The 23,756-nt window shown below is 35.0% G+C and overlaps 2 protein-coding genes and 1 pseudogene across 2 annotated transcripts; 1 reads left to right on the plus strand and 2 right to left on the minus strand.

Moving 5' to 3' along the window:
* Window positions 1-1,606: 1,606 nt before the first annotated feature.
* LOC147282648 (uncharacterized) lies at window positions 1,607-3,902 on the minus strand (annotated as a pseudogene).
* Window positions 3,903-11,306: 7,404 nt separating this feature from the next.
* Window positions 11,307-16,166, minus strand: LOC147282649 (uncharacterized). Its single transcript, XM_086247717.1, has 4 exons — window positions 13,955-16,166; window positions 12,558-12,690; window positions 12,277-12,366; window positions 11,307-11,833 (listed from the first exon to the last, which is right to left on the minus strand). The coding sequence occupies exon 1, from the start codon at window positions 16,151-16,153 to the stop codon at window positions 14,336-14,338; it is 1,818 nt and encodes a 605-aa protein (XP_086103843.1). The 5' UTR covers window positions 16,154-16,166; the 3' UTR covers window positions 11,307-11,833; window positions 12,277-12,366; window positions 12,558-12,690; window positions 13,955-14,335.
* Window positions 16,167-18,741: 2,575 nt separating this feature from the next.
* Window positions 18,742-22,236, plus strand: LOC147282650 (peptide chain release factor 1, mitochondrial-like). Its single transcript, XM_086248153.1, has 12 exons — window positions 18,742-18,844; window positions 19,045-19,207; window positions 19,303-19,403; window positions 19,541-19,639; window positions 19,726-19,909; window positions 20,018-20,066; window positions 20,150-20,228; window positions 20,418-20,492; window positions 20,570-20,647; window positions 20,846-21,004; window positions 21,689-21,784; window positions 21,874-22,236. Exons 2-11 carry the CDS (start codon window positions 19,063-19,065, stop codon window positions 21,773-21,775), a joined length of 1,056 nt encoding a protein of 351 aa, XP_086104279.1. The 5' UTR covers window positions 18,742-18,844; window positions 19,045-19,062; the 3' UTR covers window positions 21,776-21,784; window positions 21,874-22,236.
* Window positions 22,237-23,756: the final 1,520 nt, after the last annotated feature.

A 23,756-nucleotide genomic window follows, 5' to 3' on the forward strand; every position in this document is an offset into this window, starting at 1 on the left:
TCCGAAAGGTGGATGAACTGGGAGGTGTTTCAGGCGTCATTCCGCGATCCTTAATTTGCAATTTTGCACAAGCCAACTGGTTAGATATTTTATTCTTTATTTATGTATGAAGCAACAAGTGACAGTTATGAGATGTAAGTGCAGACATCAAGTTAATTCAATTGCAGTACTGGCCCTTATGGGAAGATGTGGCAGGGTTAATATTCTTCCAAACCATAATTGGATCGAGAAGCAAATTGACAGTTATATATCTGAAAGTTAAAATTGGATGTAATACAGTGATGATTGGGGACCACCTCTGTCAAGTCACCACACCTTCCCACCATAAAGTATGTATTAAACAATACTAGAGTTTTATTGAAGTTTTTGTAGACACAGAAGTGGGAGTTTTAAATTTAATTAATGAACAATGAACTCTCCAATATATATACTCCAAACAACCAAGCTAGAGTCACTAAATGCAACAAAACAAACTTGCAATAGTAAGAGTTCCCATTCTGGGCGCAACTACTCAGTCTCAGGGATTAATGGAGTTTTCTACTAAGATTATTTTCAAGCAAGATAGGATCAAGATTGGGTTTCATTTCTTCCTGGATAGCACAACATGTCAAGCATCTATCAACATCATCGTTACGCATTTGTTTCTCTGATATTTTGGCATCAATCTGTGTCCTCCTAACATTTAAAATTTTGTTTATACCTTCGAAAATGATCAGGAATGTCATCGAATTCATAACACAGATATTAATGAAAATGAAATCAAAACAAGCCGGTGGGGTGGGGCTGTGTTGAAACAGAGGAATAGAAGACACAAGCTTCCAGGAAAAGACACAATCTGATTAATCAGTTTCTCATTAAATGATTTCAGAAGCAATTAGCCTTTAAATACAATCTCACAGCTAACTATGTAACAAGTTACAGTCAGTCAACAATTGTCAAAGTGTACAGCTGTAGAAGAGTGATGACAAGGCAGATCAGACTATGCATTACCCTTTGCTCATTTTCTTGATTGGAGCAAGTTCACAATTTAAATTTCACCAAAGAGAATACCGGAAATTAAGACAATATTGAAAATATTTGAGATGAGAAGGCATTTTGAACTGAAACGACCTAATGAGCCATTTGATGGATTTCATAGGGTACTCCACTCAATATGGCTAAGAAGCTTTTAAATAACATTTTAATCCTCATTTAAATATAAGCATGACATTTACTCCACTTGTACCTCATTTTGAAAATCTTCCATCCTTTTGATCTTTTTGGTCCCTACATCATTTTCTATGTAAAAGAAGTGACAAATTATCACAGAATTTTTTTCATTTAAAACATAGAGTCCGAAGAAAATACAAGGTTTCACTCGAAAGTATCTATCAAGTGTAAACTAAACTTACATATTAACTTTTCAGGGGTATCTTTGTTCCATTCGAAGGAAGAACCATACGAGGCCAAGCCTCATACCAGGTCCTCGCATACCCACAAGCGCTGTGAATCACTTTGACCATAAAACCTCTACCAAAACATTAAACTATCACTGCACCACCACCACCACCACAATCAACCAACCTGCAACAACTACCACACCAACAAACTTTCACACCCAGCTCTAAAGACCAGAAGAATCTACATGATAAAAGACATAAATTTCACGTGATGGATATGTCATGGATAACATATAGATGACATCCATCATTGTCAAAAGTGCAGTAGTTACAAAGTTCACTGTGATAATGAGGAGAATCTGAAAAAACTATGAATTTTCAAAGAGGCAAATCAACTCATGTTATCAATGCCAACAAAGCTGGATCTACTTTATCTTTAGACAATAGGTCAATTATCAATTCCAGCGTTGATGCATCTGCAGAGAAACCCCTCTCCACCATTTCTTCAATAAGTCCCACCGCCCTTAATGTCTCATCATTGTTAAGAAACCCTCGAATAATTGTGTTATAGGTGAAATCATCTGGAGAACAGCCTTTCTCTTCCATTCCTCTAAGCAACTTTTCGGCTTCACCTATTAGGCCTCCAGTACAAAGTCCATTAATCATTATAGTATATGTCCTCACATCAGGTTGAAGTGCCATTGATGATAAACCACGAAAGAGATCCCATGCAGATTCAATTTTTCCGGCTATGCACAAACCTTCAATAAGAATACTGTAAATCACAATATCCAACTTCTTGCCTTCCATCTCTCAAAACAATTCTAATGCCATAGAAAGTTGTTGGTTTTTACAAAGACCATCCAGTAAAACAGCATAAGTTTGGACATTTGGAAGTTGGCCACAAGCTTGCATCTTAGAGAGCAAGTTTTGAGCATCTTGTGTTCTCCCCACTTTGCAAAAACCATACATAAGAGTGGTATAAGTAATGGTATCAGGAACCAGTCCTGTACGAGACATTTCTTCAAAAAGCATCATGGCCTCTTCGATCTTTTTATGCTTGCAATATCCGTTTATCAATATGTTATAACTATGAGCATCAACAATGGCACCTTTGCTATGCATTATATAAAAAACTCTTTTTGCTTCCTTCAATTCTCCTCGCAAACAGTAACCATCCATAAGCGAACAGTACGTAACCGTATCAGGTTCAATATCTCTTTGAATCATCATTTCCACCACACTTTCTGCTTCCACAGCTTTCCCCTCCTTACAAAGTGTATCTACTAAGACATTGAAGGTGCGTACATTTGGAAAGATATTTTTACTCACCATTTCCTTCAACAATCTCGTCGCTTCTTCCCACTCTCCTAATTTGCAAACTCCATCAATCAAAGAGGTGTATGTAACAACATCTGGAGCAATACCCCTACTAATCATTTCTGTAAAGAGGTTCAATGCATCAGCAACTAGCATGTCTTTACAAAGACTGTCAATGATGGTGTTATAGGAAACTACGTTAGGTTTACAACCTTCTTGTTCCATCTTCCTAAGCAATTGAATAGCCGCACCATTGTTACCCATTTTACAAAAAGCGTTTATTAATGTATTATATGTAACCACATCGGGCTTACAACCTCCCTCCATCATATTTCTGTAAAGCCCTGCTGCTTCTGAAACTCTATCCTCAAGAAGAAAGCCCTTGATTAGAGTGGTGAAGGTCGTGACATCTGGTTCAATACCCCTACTAATCATTTCTGTAAAGAGGTTCAATGCATCAGCAACTAGTGTGTCCTTACAAAGACTGTCAATGATGGTGTTATAAGAAACTACGTTAGGTTTACAGCCTTCTTGTTCCATCTTCCTAAGCAATTGAATAGCCGCACCATTATTACCCATTTTGCAAAAGGCGTTTATTAATGTACCAAATGTGACCACATTGGGCTTACAACCTCCCTCCACCATATTTCTGTACAGTCCTGCAGCCTCAGCAACTCTACCCGCAAGAAGAAAGCCCTTGATTAGAGTGGTGAAGGTCGTGACAGTTGGTTCAAAGCCAAATTTGAAGAATTTTCCCAAGACAGCTAGGCTATATCCCATTTGGTTCAAATGACTAAAACAATTAATGATAATGTTTAGAGTATAAACACTAGGTGCAATTCCCAACACGTTCATTTGGTTACTCAACGAGATGACTGCCGAATAATGTTTCAATTTTGCAACGTGACCCATAATTTGATTGAAACGGACAACCGAAGGCAGAGGACGCATTTGAAGCATGGTGTTGAACAAATTCAAAGCATCGTGGAGATTAGTGGGTTTGGGTTGGGGGTTTGTAGATTTTGTTGGGTTTGAGGATTGAGAATGAAACAAGGCAAAGTAATTGTTGAAGAAAAGAAGATGAGTAGAGTAGTGAAGACAAGGCAAAGGGATACCTCTGTGTCTGTTGCAAGAAGAAGAAGCACTTGTCGACATCGTCGTCTTCAGCTGGTGAAGAAAGCTCAAATGGTTTTTCTTCGGCATCGTCTTCAGCCTCTGATTTTAGCGAGTGAGGGGTCAGAGAAGCCTCTGAATTTAGGGAGAGTTAGAGAGGTGTTCTGTTAACTTGAGTCTAATACCCACCCGACCCTCAAAAACTTACACACGCGAAGCCTCATTTTATTTTTATTTTCTTTTCATTTTATAAATATATATTTTACCATTCATTTGATAGTTTTTCTTATTAATATTATTTTCAATTCTTCTCCTTTTTGTGAATTTTGTAAGCCATATACCAGAAGAAACCCATCAGCCTTACCCCTCACATAATTCACATTTATATTCTGTGCTGATGCATATGTTTTTTTTTACCCAATCCACAGACACACTACTTGAATCCAAAGGATAAACAAATAAAGCAAAGACCAAGTTAAGAGTATTTAAAGAAAAGCAGAAGGAAGTTAAAAAAATTTATTGGGAAGAAACTACTAGAAAGCAAGGAATAAAATTTCGGGTTTCGAGGAAATTTCGATGGAAATTTCGACGGAAATTTGGAAGATTTTTAAATTTCGACAAAAATTAGACGGAAACGACGGAAATTACTATTAAAATACGGAAATTTTGAATGAAACTTTACTATATGTTTATTGAACATATTATCTACTACATTAATAAAAAAATATTGAAAAAACCAAATTATATAGTAGGTTTCATGTGATATGTGATGAATATAATGCGCGCTGTAGACAATACTGTTAAAAAAATACTTCACTAATTAATAATTACATAATGAAATTACAAGAATAAATCACCAATGTGGCAACGAGAAGTAGCAAGCTTACTCAAAGAGACTTGGAAATGGTTTTCGTTAGTTAAATTGAGCCGAATTGGGTTAAAATAGAACCAACCTGATGACAGCAGCGGCGACAGTGATTTACCTAAAATTCAATTTCACAAATTCTCGATCTTGAAATTGGAAAATCAAACATTAAGGGAATGAAACTTCATGATGAGGGGATAAATTTTTTTTTTTTTCATAATTTATGTTTACAACTAAACGAAACACCAAAATGGCCAAATCAAACCCTAAATAAAATTCCAAATTTTTTTTTTTCTTTCCAATTGCCTAAAGACTCTAAATCTTAATCCACCCTAAATTTTTTTTTCTTTCCTTTTTTTTTTTTCTTTTCTCTTTTTTTTTTTTCTTTCCTTTTCTTTTCTTTTTTTTTTCTTTTCCTTTCTTTTCTCTTCTTTTTTTTTTCTTTCCTTCTTTTCCTCTTCTTCCCCCGTGTCTTCCAGACTTCCAGTGGCCTTCGTCTTCTTCAAGCTAGTGGTCTACTGGTCTTCCTCTTTTTTTCTCCTGTTTTTCTTTTTCTTCTCCAATCTCCCTTCACTTCTAGTTTTTCTCTTCCCTCCTAATCTCTCTCTTCTCTCTCCCTCTCCCTCCCCCGATCTCCTTCTCTTCCTCCCCGGATCTGTTCTCTCCCTTCGACGACGGCGTGGCGCGGCTCTGCAGCTTCTCCGATCTCTTCTCTCCCTCCGGCGAGTCGGCGACAATGCTCCTCCCCTCTCCCTTTGGTCTCTGCCTCCCCTCTCTCTCCGGTCTATACATCGAAACTTTCGGCGAAATTTCGAGGATTTCGGCAAATTTCGGCGAAATTTTTCGAAATTAATTTAGTATGGTGTTAAAATTTCCATACCCCTAAAAAACGAAATTTTACTCCTTGCTAGAAAGGACAAACCAATTGAGAATTAGAGAAAAAAAGAGTCCAAGATCTCAATGCTATGTAATTATGTATATTTTAGGCCAAAAGAAAAGTATGGCCGTCAAGTCTTAATTTTTTCTTTACTGTTGTTTCTTTTCGAATATTTGCCTTTTAATTTAGGTGCATCTCTTATTTGCTTTATTTTTATTTTGTTTATTTTTACTGTAAGAAATTTATGACGTAGTGCTGATTGAACAATTTTTTTTTTCTTTTTGGGAGGATAGCTAAAAGAAAGAAAGAAAGAATTTGAAGATGATACCGCCAAAAAATCGTATGCTTTGAAAGAAACTTTATGTTATAAGTAATCATCTTTTTGAAGCTATTTGTGGTCTTCTTATGTAAATTCTCTTATCTTATGTTAATTTTATTTTTAATGCGAGCTCGCCTACAAAAATTTAGGTTTAAATTAAAAATCTTGCTTTAAATACACGTTAAGGCAAATGCTTCTTACTATCTGCTTGATTTTTATTTTTTGTACGAATACATCGTTTTGATTTGAAGTGCTGAAACATTTACACTTTGGTAAAAGTTTTTATGACTTTGCTTCTTTTTTTTTCAAATCCTCCTTAACAATGCTTTGTTTTGCTTTTATTTGGTTATTTTTATTTTAATGAATATACTATTGCTAATATTTAGCTGACTCCCTCTCCTACTTCCTTTCTGTGTGGCTTCACAGTTCTGTTTTATCACAAAATGACAAAGCCCAACCTTACCATCAATTTCCTAACTCATTCGAATTAATCTTTTTCTTATAGATATGGGATTTGGTATATGGCATATGAACAGTACATCCCCACAAATTACTTAAATTCCATGGCAGTGAACCTCAAATCAAATGATTTATTTTCCTTAACACAATCTCCATGGCAATGCACCAATTAGGGGTCGTCAATGGGGCAGGCCGGGCTTTTTTGGGTTCGGACTAGAATTATAAAAGCTCAATAAGACTTTCGGGCCGGGCCGGGCTTGGGCTTTAATACACAAGCCCAAAGCTCGCCCATCGGGCTTTGGCTTGCGGGCTTGGAGGGCCGAGCCGGGCTAGGCCCGAACGGGCGGCCCAAAATGGACCCAAAGCCTATTTAGACACATATATATCTTCAAAAAAAAAAATATAGGATTTTGGCTATATTGTGATTTGAACATGAGACCTCACATAGCAAGCTTCAACTTTCAACCAATTGAGCAGACTAGTTTATTTGTTAAGTTTGTGAATCATAACATATTTAATAGCTCTTTCGTTTGTTTACTTCAATAAATTATTAATATGCTTATTAAGTTATTATATAATACTATTATGTTAGTAATAGTGTAATACCATAAATAATAAACTTTTAAAATTATATACAACATTACAACTATAATAAGACATAATTGTATATATGTTTTATTATATATTTTATTACATATTTTTATAAACAAACGATGCAATTGTGTTGTCAACAATCCAAACCGTTCAAATTTTAGTTTCTCACTCAAAGATAATTCGTGCAAAAAATTAGCTCAATCGGAGATGTAAAAGTGACATAATGGTGGTCGAATTAATGAACGATCGTGATTTTTCTAATGATGATCGAATGGGTAGATGAATTTCGATTTAGCCAATTTTTTGTATGGATGATCTTTGACTATGAATATAAAAAATGAACGGGTCAGATTATTGAAATCACGTTGTGGTCTTCATAATTATAGAAACAACAAGGTTTCAATGAGAAAGTTATTATAATTATACTTTTAAGTGTATTTATATGTAGAAGCTCACATATCGATCGTGTTTTCAACGATCTGAACCGTTCAAGTTTTAGTTCCCCACTCAAAAAGAATTCTTGCAAAAAATTAGCTTAATCGGAGATGTAAAAGTGACATAACGGTGGTCGAATTAATGAACGATCGTGGTTTTTCTAATGATAATCGAATGGGTAAATAAATTCCGATTTAGCCGATTTTTTGTAAGGATGATCTTTGACTATGAAAATAAAAAATGAACAGTTCAGATCGTTGAATTAATGAATTGACGATCGTGGTTTAATAACTTTAATTATAGTTGTATTATAAAAGTTGTATATACACATACAGGCTCCTTCTATTGAGGTATACCTCAACTTATTTATGTTGAAGTATGACCTTGTTGGGGCCTACACAAGTTGTTTTGTGTCGATCCGAACAGTTTGCAAGGATCATCTTCATTGATAGATCATCCTTGCAAAAAATTAGTCAAATCGAAAATTATTTGCCTATCTAACTTTGATAAAACAAATAGACGGTTTCATCGAAAATATTTGGTTCGTCCATTTATTTGATCAAAGTTAGATAGACAAATGATTTCCGATTTGGCTAATTTTTTGTAAGGATGATCTATCAATGGAGATGTAAAAAATGAACGATTCGGATCGACACAAAACGACTCGTGTGGGCCCTAATAGGGTATACCTCAACTTATTTATGTTGAGGTATACCTCAATAGAAGGAGCCTGTATACACATATACATTTATGTTTTATTATACTTATAATGTTGTATATAATTTTAAAAGTTTATTACTTTATTGGTTATGGTATTACATAGTTTACACTATTACTATTTACTAATATTATAGTATTATATAATAACTTAATAAGCATATTAATAATTTATTAGGGTAAACAAACGAAAAACCTATTAAATATGTTATGATTTCCAAATTGGGCTTTGGGCAGGCCTAAACGGGCCAGGCTTCGGGCAGCCCATGGGCTTCAAGGGGATGACCCAAGCCCAACCCAAGAGACTTTCGGGCCGGGCCAGGCCGGCCCAAATTTCGGGCCAAATCGGGCTTCGGGCCTAATGGGCCGGGCGAGCTTCGGGTGGGCTTCGGGCCTTGGGCTTTTTGGTGAGGCCTAGCACCAATGTAATGGTCTAGAGGACTTGTCCAAAAACTCATGAGCTCAAAGATGGCACTGAAGCATACCACATGTATCTCTCAATCTTCAATGTAGACGAAGCCAAGATTCAACCCACCTTTTCCATCCCCTCAAGTCATCACCATATGTGCAATGCAAAGTCAATAGGGGATGTCAGTTTATTATTATGTTGACACTGTGGAAGAAAAAATGCTTGCAATGGGGAGGGTAGGGGTGGGCATAATAACCGACGCACCGAAAAACCGAACTAAACCCACCGTAAAAAAACCGAAAAAAAACCGAGTTGATTGAAAAGTCAACACCTTAAGAGAAAACCGAACCAAACCGTATATGGACGGTTTCGGTTTTGGTTTTATGCTCATTTAACCCGAACCAAACCGAACAAAACCGAGTAATTTTTAAAAAATATATTATATATTTTTATGCACATTTTATACATTTTTGTTCACATTTTATACATTTTTATTTTAGACCCTAAAATATATTTTATATAACCCTATGAGTTTAATATTATATATATAATAATATTTTAGTATATAATTTTAGTTATATCTTATATAATAAAATTAGTGTATTCTATTTCTATATACTCTATAGTCTATAGTCTATATAATAATGTTTTATGCATATAGAGTTATACATAAACTTAGTATATAACTATATAGTTAGTAACTTAGTATATAGTTGTATACATACTACAATAGTTATATATAACTATATAAGTAATCTATAATTATAGTAGTATACTAGTATATACTATAGTAGTATATAGTTATATATGTACTATAGTCATTACTCTATAGTAGTTATATACTTATATATAATCTTATATATAGTTATAATTTATAACCCAAATTTGCCCAAACCCCAAACGAAATCTCAATCTTCCCAAACTTCAAACGAAACCCCAAATAAAATAAATTAAAAAAACCAAACAAATAGACCAACAAATAGATTATATAATATATATAGTTACAAATTATAATCTTATATTAGATATAACTTATAACTTATAACCCCAATTTGCCAAAACTCCAAATGAAACCCCTACTACCCAAACCCCAAACGAAACCCCAATCTCCCCAAACCCCAAACGAAATGCCAAATAAAATAAATTAAAAAAACCAAACAAATAGACAAACAAATAGATTATATAATATATATAGTTACACATTATAATCTTATATTAGATATAACCCCAATTTGCCAAAACTCCAAATGAAACCCCAATCTACCCAAATCCCAAACGAAACCCCAAATAACTAAAACAGAAAAAATAAAAATAAAAAACCAAACAAATAGAGTAATACATAAATACTGTAATAGACCAAAAACAAAAAGAATAAATTAAAAATCACAAAATCACTTAGAAATCACTCATCACTCATCAGATAGTGGCATACCTAAATTAAACTAATTAAATAATTAATAGTGTAAAGTCTGTAATATTTGAATAGAGTCAATAGACTCAATACTCAATAAGTCAATAGACCAAAAACAAAAATAAAAAATGACAAAATCAGTAAATCACATATTCATTCAGACATTCACTCTCCAACCAAAAAAAAAGAAGACATTCACTCATCAAGTGATTCAAGTCATCAGACAAACCTAAAGAAATTAAGAAAGCAGGTTCTTAACTTTGTTTGGTTGTAGACTTGTAGTTATTTTTGTTGTTGTAGTAAACTAGTAACTTTTAAGTGTTAAGCAGGTTGTATTTGTTTTAACTTTTAAGTAAGTTCTTAACTTTGTTTTAAGCAAGTTGTATTTATTTTAAAACCGTGAATGCACCGAACCAAACTGTCTTTGCAATGGTTTGGTTTGGTTTGGTTTTTCTCTAATTTGTTCGGTTTACAACACCGAACCACACCGAGAAAACATTTATGGCGCGGTGCATGGTTCTCGGGGTGAAGTGAGCCGAACCACACCGTGCCCACCCCTAGGGGAGGGAGGTCAATAATTAACTATTGACCTGACTTATCAATAGATGTGTCAAAAAATTGACTTGTGAATTGCCAAATGACCTCCCTAGAACTGAGACATAGTGGGACCAAGGAGGATATGTTTTGAAATTTAATTGGTTAGAGTCTGTGCAGGCGCAGAGTTTAGGCGAGCAATCACTACCCAAATTTAATAAAAGATTTTTTATTAAATTTGAGTATTAATTTAAATTATTAAAAAATATTAAATATTAGGCTCATTTTAATGAGATAAAAATTTCATTGAGATAATTTCAATAGTATAATTTTTAAAATAAAAAAAAACTTAAAAATTTTAATTTGTAAGAAAATATACGAAAATACTAGAAACATATAGCTATTGACTCATTACAAACAAAATAACTTAAGTCAAGTCAATAATTGACATAATTCAAAAATGGGAGTCAATTGGCTTGTATTAACATGTCAATTGACACTTAGCATTACACATGCTCCAAGTAATCCTTGTATGCCCAAAAGAAGTTAAAAGGATCAAAAACACGTAGATGTGTCAAACGGGCCAGCCCAGCCCAACCCATCCTGTTTAAAATCGGTCCGTTCGTGATTCGAGCCGTGCCCGATTCATAATCGTGCCGGGCTCAGCCTGGCCTATTTATTCCAAACACTAGGTCAAGCACAAGCCCTTGGTGGGCCAGGCCGTGCTCGTGCCAGGCCTTAATGGGCAGAGCCCGGGTCAAAGCACAAGCCCGCTTTTTTTCACGAGCCTACTTATTTAGTTTTTTTTTTTTTTTCATGTCCATGAAAACAAATTATACATCATTAGTTAGATTAACTATCATCATTTAACTGAATTAGCTGCATACATTTAACTCATGGGCGAGATAAGCATTACAGGAAAAACTAGTTAACACTTGAAATAAACACATACATATAAATCTAAGTTGCTCAACTATTCCATCCCATGAAAAAATAAAATGCCAAGAAAAGATAAATCATCTTGTTGAACATCTATAGCCAAACATCCCTTGAAAGGTTCACCAAGAAACCAATGTACTTGAAAAGAAGAGCAAAAAAAGAACAGTCAGAACATCCACACAAGCTTATGAAATTACCATTGTACTTAATAAATCTCAGCATGGACTCTCATGAATCATGTTACTAGAGTCAGTATGGAAATAAATGGCAGAAGTAGAAAGCACCAAGCAAGTGAGGTACTAAAGAACATAATACCAAACATACATTATTACTCAGCATCTATAGAAATGAAATTGTCCAGCACCATATTAGAAAAGTGGAACTTACATGTGAGCTGGGAAATGGGCATTTAAACCTCGCTTGAAGTGGAGCCTCCTTAAAATGAATTGGCAAAATATATATCTGAAATGAAAAGTCATCATAACTGTTGAAGAACAGAGTGTGCATAGCCATGAAACACTAAATAACTAAAATTACCTAGAGAGCAATGCTGGTTGACCTCATCAATAGTTGGCTTTATTAATTTAAAGCTTGTTATGCAGTCATGTCAAAACTGTTATGCAGGTTATCCAGTTATTCATCATGGAGTCACGTAAAGACTGTTATGCAGGTTATCCAGTTATTCCTTATCAAAATTATATCGTTAGGGCTTTCTTGCCTTATATACAAAATTTCATTGGCTGTGTTCTTTATCTCCCGGAAAACTCAGATTCAGAAAATATGGATTGCATGGACAAAGGAAAAAAACAAACCCATCACAATATGGATTACCATAGAAAAAAATCTGAACCAAGTAGTAAAAACTATTTAACACAGCTGGACTCAAGACAAACAAGTGAGCTTACACTTGCAAGGGAGAGAACTCGGCAAATTGTAGCCGTTGTCCATATTGATAGTGCAAGAGCTTCCTCAGCAGCAACCAACTTAACATTGACCTTTAACCAAGTGAAGATTAGTTCAGAGAATATAAAAAAAAATTAAAAAAATGGAGAGGAAGAATATAAAAAAATTATAAAAAAATATGGATTAACATAGACACCAGTTTTTTCTCAAACAATTCAATTAAAAGAATTTTTTTACAAACAAAAAAGAAAAAGAACACCCAGCAAACCCCTCCCTTACTCACCAGAACCCCGGCGACTTTCCCTCTTCTCTCTCTTTCTTCTTCCCTCTCTTGCCCTCTATTTCCCACAAAAGCTTGACAAAGTATGTTCCTACCTTCGCTTTTGATCTCCCAGTAGAAGTAAAGTCCTTATGACCTGATTTGGACAAAAAGATGACAAGCGGATTAAAATATAAGTAAAGCAACGGAAACGAGAGGGGGGAGAATATCTGGAAGAGAGAAAATAGAGTGCCTGAGCTGATAATAGAAACTACTACAAAATCCCAAATGCACATCATAAAATAATAGGAACCATGAGTTTTATGATGATAACAAGAAAGTCAGATACATGAAGAGAAACAGCAAAAACGAATGGAAAGCCACTTAATTTCATTGTAAAGAAAACCAAAAGAGAGTCAAAACAAAATTCAAATATCCAAAAACTGAGATTTCTTAATTTCTAGAAGCACAAAGATTCCTTAATTACTAGGTTTAATTTCCTCCAGAACCTTCTTCCATTCCTAAAATTTCAAAGTCCTACTCAGTCTCAGGGATTAATGGAGTTTTCTACTAAGATTATTTTCAAGCAAGATAGGATCAAGATTGGGTTTCATTTCTTCCTGGATAGCACAACATGTCAAGCATCTATCAACATCATCGTTATGCATTTGTTTCTCTGATATTTTGGCATCAATCTGTGTCCTCCTAACATTTAAAATTTTGTTTATACCTTCGAAAATGATCAGGAATGTCATCGAATTCATAACACAGATATTAATGAAAATGAAATCAAAACAAGCCGGTGGGGTGGGGCTGTGTTGAAACAGAGGAATAGAAGACACAAGCTTCCAGGAAAAGACACAATCTGATTAATCAGTTTCTCATTAAATGATTTCAGAAGCAATTAGCCTTTAAATACAATCTCACAGCTAACTATGTAACAAGTTACAGTCAGTCAACAATTGTCAAAGTGTACAGCTGTAGAAGAGTGATGACAAGGCAGATCAGACTATGCATTACCCTTTGCTCATTTTCTTGATTGGAGCAAGTTCACAATTTAAATTTCACCAAAGAGAATACCGGAAATTAAGACAATATTGAAAATATTTGAGATGAGAAGGCATTTTGAACTGAAACGACCAAATGAGCCATTTGATGGATTTCATAGGGTACTCCACTCAATATGGCTAAGAAGCTTTTAAATAACATTTTAATCCTCATTTAAATATAAGCATGACATTTACTCCACTTGTACCTCATTTTGAAAATCTTCCATCCTTTTGATCTTTTTGGTCCCTACATCATTTTCTATGTAAAAGAAGTGACAAATTATCACAGAATTTTTTTCATTTAAAACATAGAGTCCGAAGAAAATACAAGGTTTCACTCGAAAGTATCTATCAAGTGTAAACTAAACTTACATATTAACTTTTCAGGGGTATCTTTGTTCCATTCGAAGGAAGAACCATACAAGGCCAAGCCTCATACCAGGTCCTCGCATACCCACAAGCGCTGTGAACCACTTTGACCATAAAACCTCTACCAAAACAACAAACTATCACTGCACCACCACCACCACAATCAACCAACCTGCAACAACTACCACACCAACAAACTTTCACACCCAGCTCTAAAGACCAGAAGAATCTACATGATAAAAGACATAAATTTTACATGATGGATATGTCATAGATAACATATAGACGACATCCATCATTGTCAAAAGTGCAGTAGTTTCAAAGTTCACTGTGATAATGAGGAGGATCTGAAAAAACTATGAATTTTCAAAGAGGCAAATCAACTCATGTTATCAATGCCAACAAAGCTGGATCTACTTTATCTTTAGACAATAGGTCAATTATCAATTCCAGCGTTGATGCATCTGCAGAGAAACCCCTCTCCACCATTTCTTCAATAAGTCCCACCGCCCTTAATGTCTCATCATTGTTAAGAAACCCTCGAATAATTGTGTTATAGGTGAAATCATCTGGAAAACAGCCTTTCTCTTCCATTCCTCTAAGCAACTTTTCGGCTTCACCTATTAGGCCTCCAGTACAAAGTCCATTAATCATTATAGTATATGTCCTCACATCAGGTTGAAGTGCCATTGATGATAAACCACGAAAGAGATCCCATGCAGATTCAAGTTTTCCAGCTTTGCACAAACCTTCAATTAGAATATTGTAAATCACAATATTCATATCCAACTTCTTGCCTTCTATCTCTCTAAACAATTCTAATGCCATAGAAAGTTGTTGGTTTTTACAAAGGCCATCCAGTAAAACAGCATAAGTTTGGACATTTGGAAGTTGGCCACAAGCTTTCATCTTAGAGAGCAAGTTTTGAGCATCTTGTGTTCTCCCCACTTTGCAAAAACCATACATAAGAGTGGTATAAGTAATGGTATTAGGAACCGGTCCTGTACGAGACATTTCTTCAAAAAGCATCATGGCCTCTTCGATCTTTTTATGCTTGCAATATCCATTTATAAGTATGCTGTATGTATGAGCATCAACAATGGCATCCTTGCTACGCATTAGATCAAAAACTCTTTTTGCTTCCTTCAATTCTCCTCGCAAGCAGTAACCATCCATAAGCGAATTGTACGTAACCGTATCAGGTTCAATATCTCTTTCAATCATCATTTCAACCACGCTTTTTGCTTCCACAGCTTTCCCCTCCTTACAAAGTGTATCCACTAAGACATTGAAGGTGCATACATCTGGAAAGATTTTTTTACTCACCATTTCCTTCAATAATCTCGTAGCTTCTTCCCACTCGCCTAATTTGCAAACTCCATCAATCAAAGAGGTGTATGTAACAACATTTGGGACAATACCCTTACTAATCAATTCTGAGAAGAGGTTCAATGCATCAGCAACTAGTGTGTCCTTACAAAGACTGTCAATGATGGTGTTATAGGAAACTACGTTAGGCTTACAACCTTCTTCTTCCATCTTCCTAAGCAATTGAATAGCTGCACCATTATTCCCCATTTTGCAAAAGGCGTTTATTAAAGTACTAAATGTGACCACATTGGGCTTACAACCTCCCTCCACCATATTTCTGAACAGTCCTGCTGCCTCAGCAACTCTACCCACAAGAAGAAAGCCCTTGATTAGAGTGTTGAAGGTTGTGACAGTTGGTTCAAAGCCAAATTTGAAGAATTTTCCCAACACCGATAAACTACAACCAATTTGGTTCAAATGGCAAAAACAATTAATGATAATGTTTAGAGTATAAACATCAGGTGCAATTCCCAACAGGCACATTTGGTTATTCAAAGATATGACCGCTGAATAATGTTTCAATTTTGCAACTTGACCCATAATTTGATTGAAACGGACAACAGAAGGCAGAGGACGCATTTGAAGCATGGTATTGAACAAATTGAAAGCATCGTGGAGATTAGTGGGCTTGGGTTGGGGGTTTGTAGATTTTGTTGGGTTTGAGGATTGAGAATGAAACAAGGCAAAGTAATTGTTGAAGAAAAGAAAATGAGTAGAGTAGTGAAGACAAGGCAAAGGAATACCTCTGTGTCTGTTGCAAGAAGAAGAAGCACTTCTCGACATCGTCGTCTTCAGCTGGTGAAGAAAGCTCAAATGGTTTTTCTTCAGCATCGTCTTCAGCCTCTGATTTTAGCGAGAGAAAGCTGGGAAGGGAGCTCCCGATCAAGTGTCTGAATTTAGGGAGAGTTAGAGAGGTGTTCTGTTAACTTAAGTCTAATACCCAACCGACCCTCGAAAACTTACACTCGCGAAGCCTCATTTTAGTTTTTTATTTTCTTTTCGTTTTATAAATATATATTTTACCATTCATTTGATAGTTTTTCTTATTAATATTATTTTCAATTCTTCTCCTTTTTGTGAATTTTGTAAGCCATATACCAGAAGAAACCCATCAGCCTTACCCCTCACATAATTCACATTTATATTCTGTGCTAATACATATGTTTTTTCTTATCCAATCCACAGACACACTACTTGAATCTAAAGGATAAACAAATAAAGCAAGGACCAAGTTAAGAGTATTTAAAGAAAGCAGAAGGAAGTTAAAAAAATTTATAGGGAAGAGACTACTAGAAAGGACAAACCAATTGAGAACTAGAGAAAAAAAGAGTCCAAGATCTCAATGCTATGTAATTATGTATATTTTAGGCCAAAAGAAAAGTATGGCCATCAAGTCTTTTTTTTTCTTTACTGTTGTTTCTTTCCAAATATTTGCTTTTTAATTTAGATGCATCTCTTATTTGCTTTATTTTTAGTTTGTTTATTTTTACTGTAAGAAATTTATGACGTAGTGTTGATTGAACTTTTTTTTTTTTCCTTTTTGGGAGGATAGGTGAAAGAAATAAAGAAAGTATTTGAAGAAAGAAAGAAAGAAACAAAGAAAGTATTTGAAGAAAGAAAGAAACAATTAAGATGCACCAAATGAAAAAAAGCTAAGCCATTTGATGCATTTGAAACTAGCGAACTAACTATTTTGATTTTGTTTTTGGAGGAAGGATGAAGGGGAGATCAATAAAAGGGTGGATTATTGTATATGAACAGGATAATTATTTTCTAAATTGTTTAATTGGAGGTAGTAGTGGTTCAATTCATGTCGTACTTTTGACTGAATGATCGTAGCGAAACTTGGCAAAACCATTTCTCTTATTGAGCTATGCCCAACATATTTTACTTGAAAATAAAAATTAAGGGAAAACATCAAAATTAGGTGTAATGTACTTCTATAGTGTTGTTTGATGTATTTGGGCCTTTTTTCCCCTTGTGGCTTTGGTGGATTAGGTCTCAAATTTGAATCTTTCATCCACTATATAAAACAAATAATTATTTTCTTAGAGTTTTATGCAATTGTCTTGCTTCTTTTAATGTGTAACATAAATATATGACAATATGAAAATACAGAGTTAACAAATCTAGACCACACATTTTATCAAAAGTTTGAATTCAATTGAGGACATATATTAGTATAATTAATTAATTTAAGGTTGCATGTGTTGACTTCCTTGGCTCATACAATGCTATCATATTAGAAGTTATTGTATATCCTTAATGTTGTCACTCTTTAGGTTTTTTTTTTTTTTGTTCGTTTTCAAAAAGAAAATATATCAATATTCCAAAACCTTATGTTGTTAGGATGTGGGTCTAACAATTATTTCATCTTCTAATATTCCACTTCATATGTGTGTATCACTTTACCATTATAGCCCAACATGTGGAATTTAAGTTAAATTATGAGGATGCAATTACAAGGACTCGAACTAAGAATCTCATGCTCTGATACAACGAAAAAGTGTGGATATTTACCACCACATATTCTTATAAATTTAAATTTTTCGGACATGAGTCAACAATTGTTTTATATTTGAAAAATAGCGATTTTTGCCCCTAATGCCAAAAATGATAAACAAACAATAATGTAAAAAATTAGGACTTGAATATACATGGGCCCGTTTGGCACTGCTTTTAAAATTGGCAAAAGCGCTTTTAAATTAGTAAAAACGCTTTTGGTTGCGTTTGACAGAAATAAATAAAAGTGCTTCTGAATTATAAAAGCGTTTTTAAGTGGTTTTTTGAGAAGCACCTGTCAGGTGCTTCCTCAAGAACCACTTCCAAGTGCTTTTGCATGAAACACTTGAATTTTTTATAAAAATTTATATGTGCTTATGAGCAGAAGCGCTTCTAACAAAAGCGCTACTGATTATAAGCGCTTCTAAGAAGCAGTGCCAAACGGGCCCATAGACTCTCGGAAAGTGCTTATGGAGTCCTGGGCATGCCAAGAGTCTTTTTCTATGTATTTCATAACATTCCTCAAATTGTAATTAACGAGATGTCTGAGCCAATAAGAATTAAATTTTGAAAGAAATTTTGTTGAAATTTTCATTTTTTTGAGGTTTTAAAATATTATCGAATTAAAATTGTCAAAATTTTGTTAGAAGTTTTAATTATTTTAGTATAAATTTTCAACGAAATCAAAATTCTTTTAAGATTTTTTTCAAAATTTTCATATTTTTAAACCTCAAAATTTTTTGAAATCCAGAATTTAATTTTTTTTGACTTAGAGCAACAAGTGAACAACCCAATAGCTCCCCAAGCTAAGCCCACCCAGCCTGCAGCCACTGGTGTGACCTGCAACCCTCCTCTCCTTCACCTTCTTCTTCTGCTTCGGCTCTCCCGGTTTTCTTCTTCTTCACACAATCTCACCTCATTCACTCACTCACTCACTCCCGCAATCTTAGTTCGACAGTTCCCACCAAATCTCGGAGGCTTGTTTTACTGATTTGCTCTCACTTCCCAAAGACCCACAAGGTATTTCTTTTTTAAAACTTTACCTTTTCCAGTTTTTTCTTGTTGAGTTCATTTTTGTTATTCGAAGCTTTTGTTTCAGTCTGCTCTGAAGCTTTTGCTTGCATTGCACCATATTTTGTTTTGTTTTGTTTTGGTTTTTTCTTTTACCTATCACAAAAATTACACCTAAATTCTGTAACTTTGGCTTCGCAAACCCAAAGGGTCTGGAGAGTGTGAGAATGAGAAGCGAAGCGTGGCGTAATTTGGTTCGGGCGCTAAAACAAATCGAATGTGGAAGCAGCAGCTCCTTCGTGCCATTGCCACTTCGACCAGCAATGGCGGCTTTTTCCCATCCCCTCCGAATTCTTCGTTCTTACTCAACCGGTGCGTATTCGAATGTGTTCCTCTCTTTTTCTGCTACTTGGGCCTTTTTCTTTTAAATTCTTATTTTACTTTATACAAATAAAAAACAAGTGCAGAATTGCAACCCCAATTGTCCCCAAAGCTTATTAAGATCATGGAGCAAAGGCTGTCGCTTATTGAGCAGAGGAGTTCTTGTCTTCACAATCTCATAAGCCAGGTTCCTTATGTCTATGACTCTCTATGTGATTTGCTTGCTTTCTAATTACGATGAAAAAAAAAAAGTGAAATGTGATCATTTTTAAAAACAAAATTGGAATTGAAATGGTGTTGGACCTGTTGGTTGGTTGAAGACAGCCGGATGCCTCACCAGAAGAGTATGCAAGGGCTAATAAGGAGCTTCGGAAACTCAGCGCTTCCATGGATCTTATAAATCAATTAAGAGCCACACACAAGGTATTGAAATTAGAACAAAAACTTCGGAACTGTTACCTGTAGATTCTGTACAAACCTAATTACATCATGGGTTTATTGCTCTGCAGGAGATTGATGGGTTGAGGTCACTCATGGATGAATGTTCTCAAGATAAAGACATGCTTGATATGGCAACCAACGAATTGGATCAGGCCATCCAGGAAGAGAAAAGACTGCACAGTTCGTTGCTCAAGTCCCTACTTTCTAAGGATGATGCAGATGAGAGGGATTGCATATTGGAGGTCAGGGCAGGTATTACACGCCTTCCCATCCGCTCATAGAGACGCATACCAACACTTTTTTATTCCATTGCATTTATTTTTTCTTTTCTTTTATTTGACAAATTAATGATTTAATTAGGAACTGGTGGGGAAGAGGCTTCTTTGTTTGCAATGGACATATTTAAAATGTAAGTTAACATCAATACTTGTAAATTCTTTTATGTATTCACTTTTGAGATTCTCACCTTTTCTGGAGAACAATTTACTACAGGTATGAGAGATTCTCACACAATAAAGGCTGGAAGTTTGAAGTGGTGGATATAACCGAGTCTGATCTTAAAGGATATAAGGTGTGCAGTGTGATTTCCATCCTTGTACAAATGTACAATATCTGAATCACATATTTATACACCCAATCTAAGGCAGGGGCTTTTAGAGCTAATGTATAGTATAGGATTCACCACCTGGCACCTGCTGACTGATGCGAAGTGCTACTTCCTAGTATGTATTTTTAAGTTTTGATTGTATCTTCTTTCCAGGAAGCTAGTGCAGCAATCTCAGGAGCTGATGTTTATGGGAAACTTAAATTTGAGAGTGGTATTCACAGAGTACAGGTTTCTTTCCCACCTTTTCAACACATTATTTATAGTTGCCCCTAGACAAGAAATTACTCACTGTTTTCTTTTGACAGCGAGTTCCCGTGACAGAGAAGTCTGGACGCATTCACACTAGTGCTGTTTCTGTTGCTATCCTCCCTCAAGCTGATGAGGTTCTAACCTTTTCTGAGTCTGAACTGAATATGTTATTTATTTTACATATTATTGGATCCAGCATCTATTTTTTGGACAGAAGTACTTTTTCCTTTCACATGGTTTGACATTACACAAAACTTCTTTTGTCAGTGTAGGACAGAGTACGAATTTGTCTTATTACTTTCTCTGATCATATGTATTTTGGACTGCTGCAGGTAGATGTCCACTTGAGAAACGAAGATTTGAGGATCGATACCTATAGAGCTGGTGGTTCAGGGGGTCAGCATGCAAATACCACCAACAGTGCTGTTAGAGTAACTCATATTCCAACTGGCATGACTGTAGCCATACAAGATGAACGATCCCAACATATGGTATATGATACCAAACATTTTGCAACTAAATTGCAGTTTTGGTGTCCTCAAGCTTTGGACTATAACTATCCTTTTTCTTTCATTATTTGGAATTGATAATTTTGTCAATACAGAAATAGATAAAGTCTATTTCCTGAACCATACAGTAATTATATTAGCTGTCACTACATCATGTTCTTAACTGACAATGTTTGCTGCTCATTTATGAAATTTTATAGGAAAAATTCACTGATTGATGTGCCATTCACTGATTGATGTGCCATTGTTTTGCTCTTGTCTTCTCAACTTAAAATCAACTTAGTCTTAACCTTGAAAAATTTTATATGTTATTTTACCCAATCAACATGGGATTCTCAACATGCCCCACCTTCTCTGAAAAGCTCTGATGCTCGTAGGATGTGACAAGTATATACTGGTTAAAGTTGGCATGGGCATGGTTTGTTGTTGCCTTATTTAGGATTTAGTTATTCATGGCTATGGAAATTAGACAGTCATTCTCCATATTCTTTTGCCACATCGGAATATATTGTTCAGTTATGAAATTTTGATTGTAGACCTATCTCTTATTCAAGCAATCTTTTGGCTCGTTATTTCTTTTTCAGTGTTTTTTTGGTTATTGTCCTTGCCTTTGTTCTTTTCTTTTTCTTTCCCTTACTCTTTTCCAATTTTTGAGTTCCTTTGTAGAACAAGGCCAAGGCACTTAAGGTGATATGTGCAAAGCTATATGAGATGGAAAGGTCTAGGCTTCAGATCAATCGGTCAAAACTTTGATCACAGCAGGTATGACTAATATGTGATAATTGTAAATTGATATAGTTGCTTTTGGCCCTGACTTTCAAGATTGATATGGAGCTCATCACCTTGAATAGATTGGTAGTGGGGACAGATCTGAACGCATTCGTACATACAACTTTCCTCAAGGACGTGTAACTGATCATCGTGTTGGCATCACCCATCATTCAATAAGTGATGTACTGTAGGGAGAGAATCTGGATGTATTTGTTGATGCCCTTCTTTTGCAGCAGGAAATGGATGCAATTGCTTCTTTCAGTTCTTCCCAGTGAAACTAAAGGACTAACAGTAGGTAGTATACCATGGCATTTGTGCTGAATATATATTTAGTGTTTTGTTTAGCATCCGATTATGCACGCAAATCTTTATACTTTATTCTTGTACCCATTAATTTGTGGTCATGGATTTGTTTTAACTTTTTGAATTCGTGTCAACTAAAGTAAGTCAAATTAACCTTGTAATGCACAGGTATGGATTTACTACGTTGTTTGCTCAACATGATACAGTTGTACATTATATTCACGTTATTATCTCTTCTACTATTAGCTTGATCCTCATCACGATCATCTTTGTTCATACCTTTATTGCATTGTATTGCTTAAGCTTATGGGTCCTGTTGACGGTGGGACTACACATGTGTGTTAGGAAATTCTCTCTTAGAAGTTAGAAGGTTGAGATGCATAAGCATTGAGATTTGAGCAGTTGGGTTGCAAGATTTTAAATTAGATAAAATGTGTTTGAATGGCTCAAATGTCATCTACTTATGATGTTTATTTATTTATTCTTTTTTTTTTTGTCTGACTTATGGTGTTTATGTATCTCATGTTTATAAGAGAAAACCTTAGGTCTTTTGATGCCTATAATTGAGATATGATAAATTGCTAAAGTTATGTGCATTCTTTATTCAAACATAGGACTTTTAACTTGAAAAAGAAGATGAAGTAATTATAAGGAGAAACTTAGGCTCCGTTTGGTACCCTTTTCCAAAATTTTTTTTGAAAATTAGGATTAATTTTTTAAATTTAATTATTCAAAAATAAATTTTAAAATTTGAGATCTTGCTTGGTATGCAAATTTTTAAAACCTGATCTATCGTGAACAGCCTCATAAGCCCATAAGCTTTTGAAATTACGATCCCACACACCCATTCACTCTTTTTGAAAGATGAGGGTTTGGAGCGCTGTGTCGGTTTGAGTCAATGGTGGTGTCGACTAGTTTCCTGGAGCAAAATTTGTGGCTTTGCTGTTGAAATCTTCTTCATCGGCAACAACGACATTGACGTCGTCAAGAGCAACCTCAACTGCTTCTTTATCGAAGGCTTTTGATGCTTATTAGGAGCAGAATAGCCATAATATTGTTTGGTTTCAGAGAAAAGCCTTAAAGAAAGTAAAAGAGAAGTCTAGATGCGATGTGACAGCTAGTAACGAAGACGAAAAACCCAAATGCGATGCGAAAGCTAGTAACTAAGAACCACCTTGGATCGAAGAGCATAAGCTTGTGCTAGTTCTGATACCAAAGCTGGAGGAGATGAGAAGAAAACATGAAGCAAAGATAGACGGAGTGAAGCGTAGGCGGCAGAGGGTTCACAAAAGAAAAGAAAAAAAAAGTGTAAAAACGATAAAATATCGTTTTTAGAAAATGGGTGGTTTTTGAATTATTTTTGGATATCTATTTTTAAAAATTGATACCAAACATGTTTTCTATATTTTAAAATGGTTTAATGTTTTTAAAAATAAAAAACTGTTTTTAAATCAAATACCAAATGGGCCCTTATCTCTTTTAATTTCCACAAGAATTGTGGGAAGAGTGGCGATAAGTTTTACAGTTTTACTTTATGGCTAATCTATCTTCTTGCCGTATTCTTCTTTTTAATTAGTAGAAGACAACTTCCTCTTTTAGTACACATTAATTAGACATTTATCGAATCTAATCTAATTCTAGGCATAGCCTCAGTGCGTTA

Source organism: Dryas octopetala, chromosome 6 (genome assembly GCF_963921425.1).
Source record: "Dryas octopetala chromosome 6, drDryOcto1.1, whole genome shotgun sequence".
NCBI classification, from domain to species: Eukaryota; Viridiplantae; Streptophyta; class Magnoliopsida; order Rosales; family Rosaceae; genus Dryas; species Dryas octopetala.

Bases quoted from the DNA above. Each gene is read 5' to 3' on its own strand.
- LOC147282650 (XM_086248153.1), top strand. From the start codon at position 19,063: ATGAGAAGCGAAGCGTGGCGTAATTTGGTTCGGGCGCTAAAACAAATC. The intron at 20,067-20,149 runs GTAAGTTAACAT...AATTTACTACAG, and splicing joins GCAATGGACATATTTAAAAT to GTATGAGAGATTCTCACACA. The intron at 21,005-21,688 runs GTATATGATACC...GTTCCTTTGTAG, and splicing joins ATGAACGATCCCAACATATG to AACAAGGCCAAGGCACTTAA.
- LOC147282649 (XM_086247717.1), bottom strand. From the start codon at position 16,153: ATGCTGAAGAAAAACCATTTGAGCTTTCTTCACCAGCTGAAGACGACG.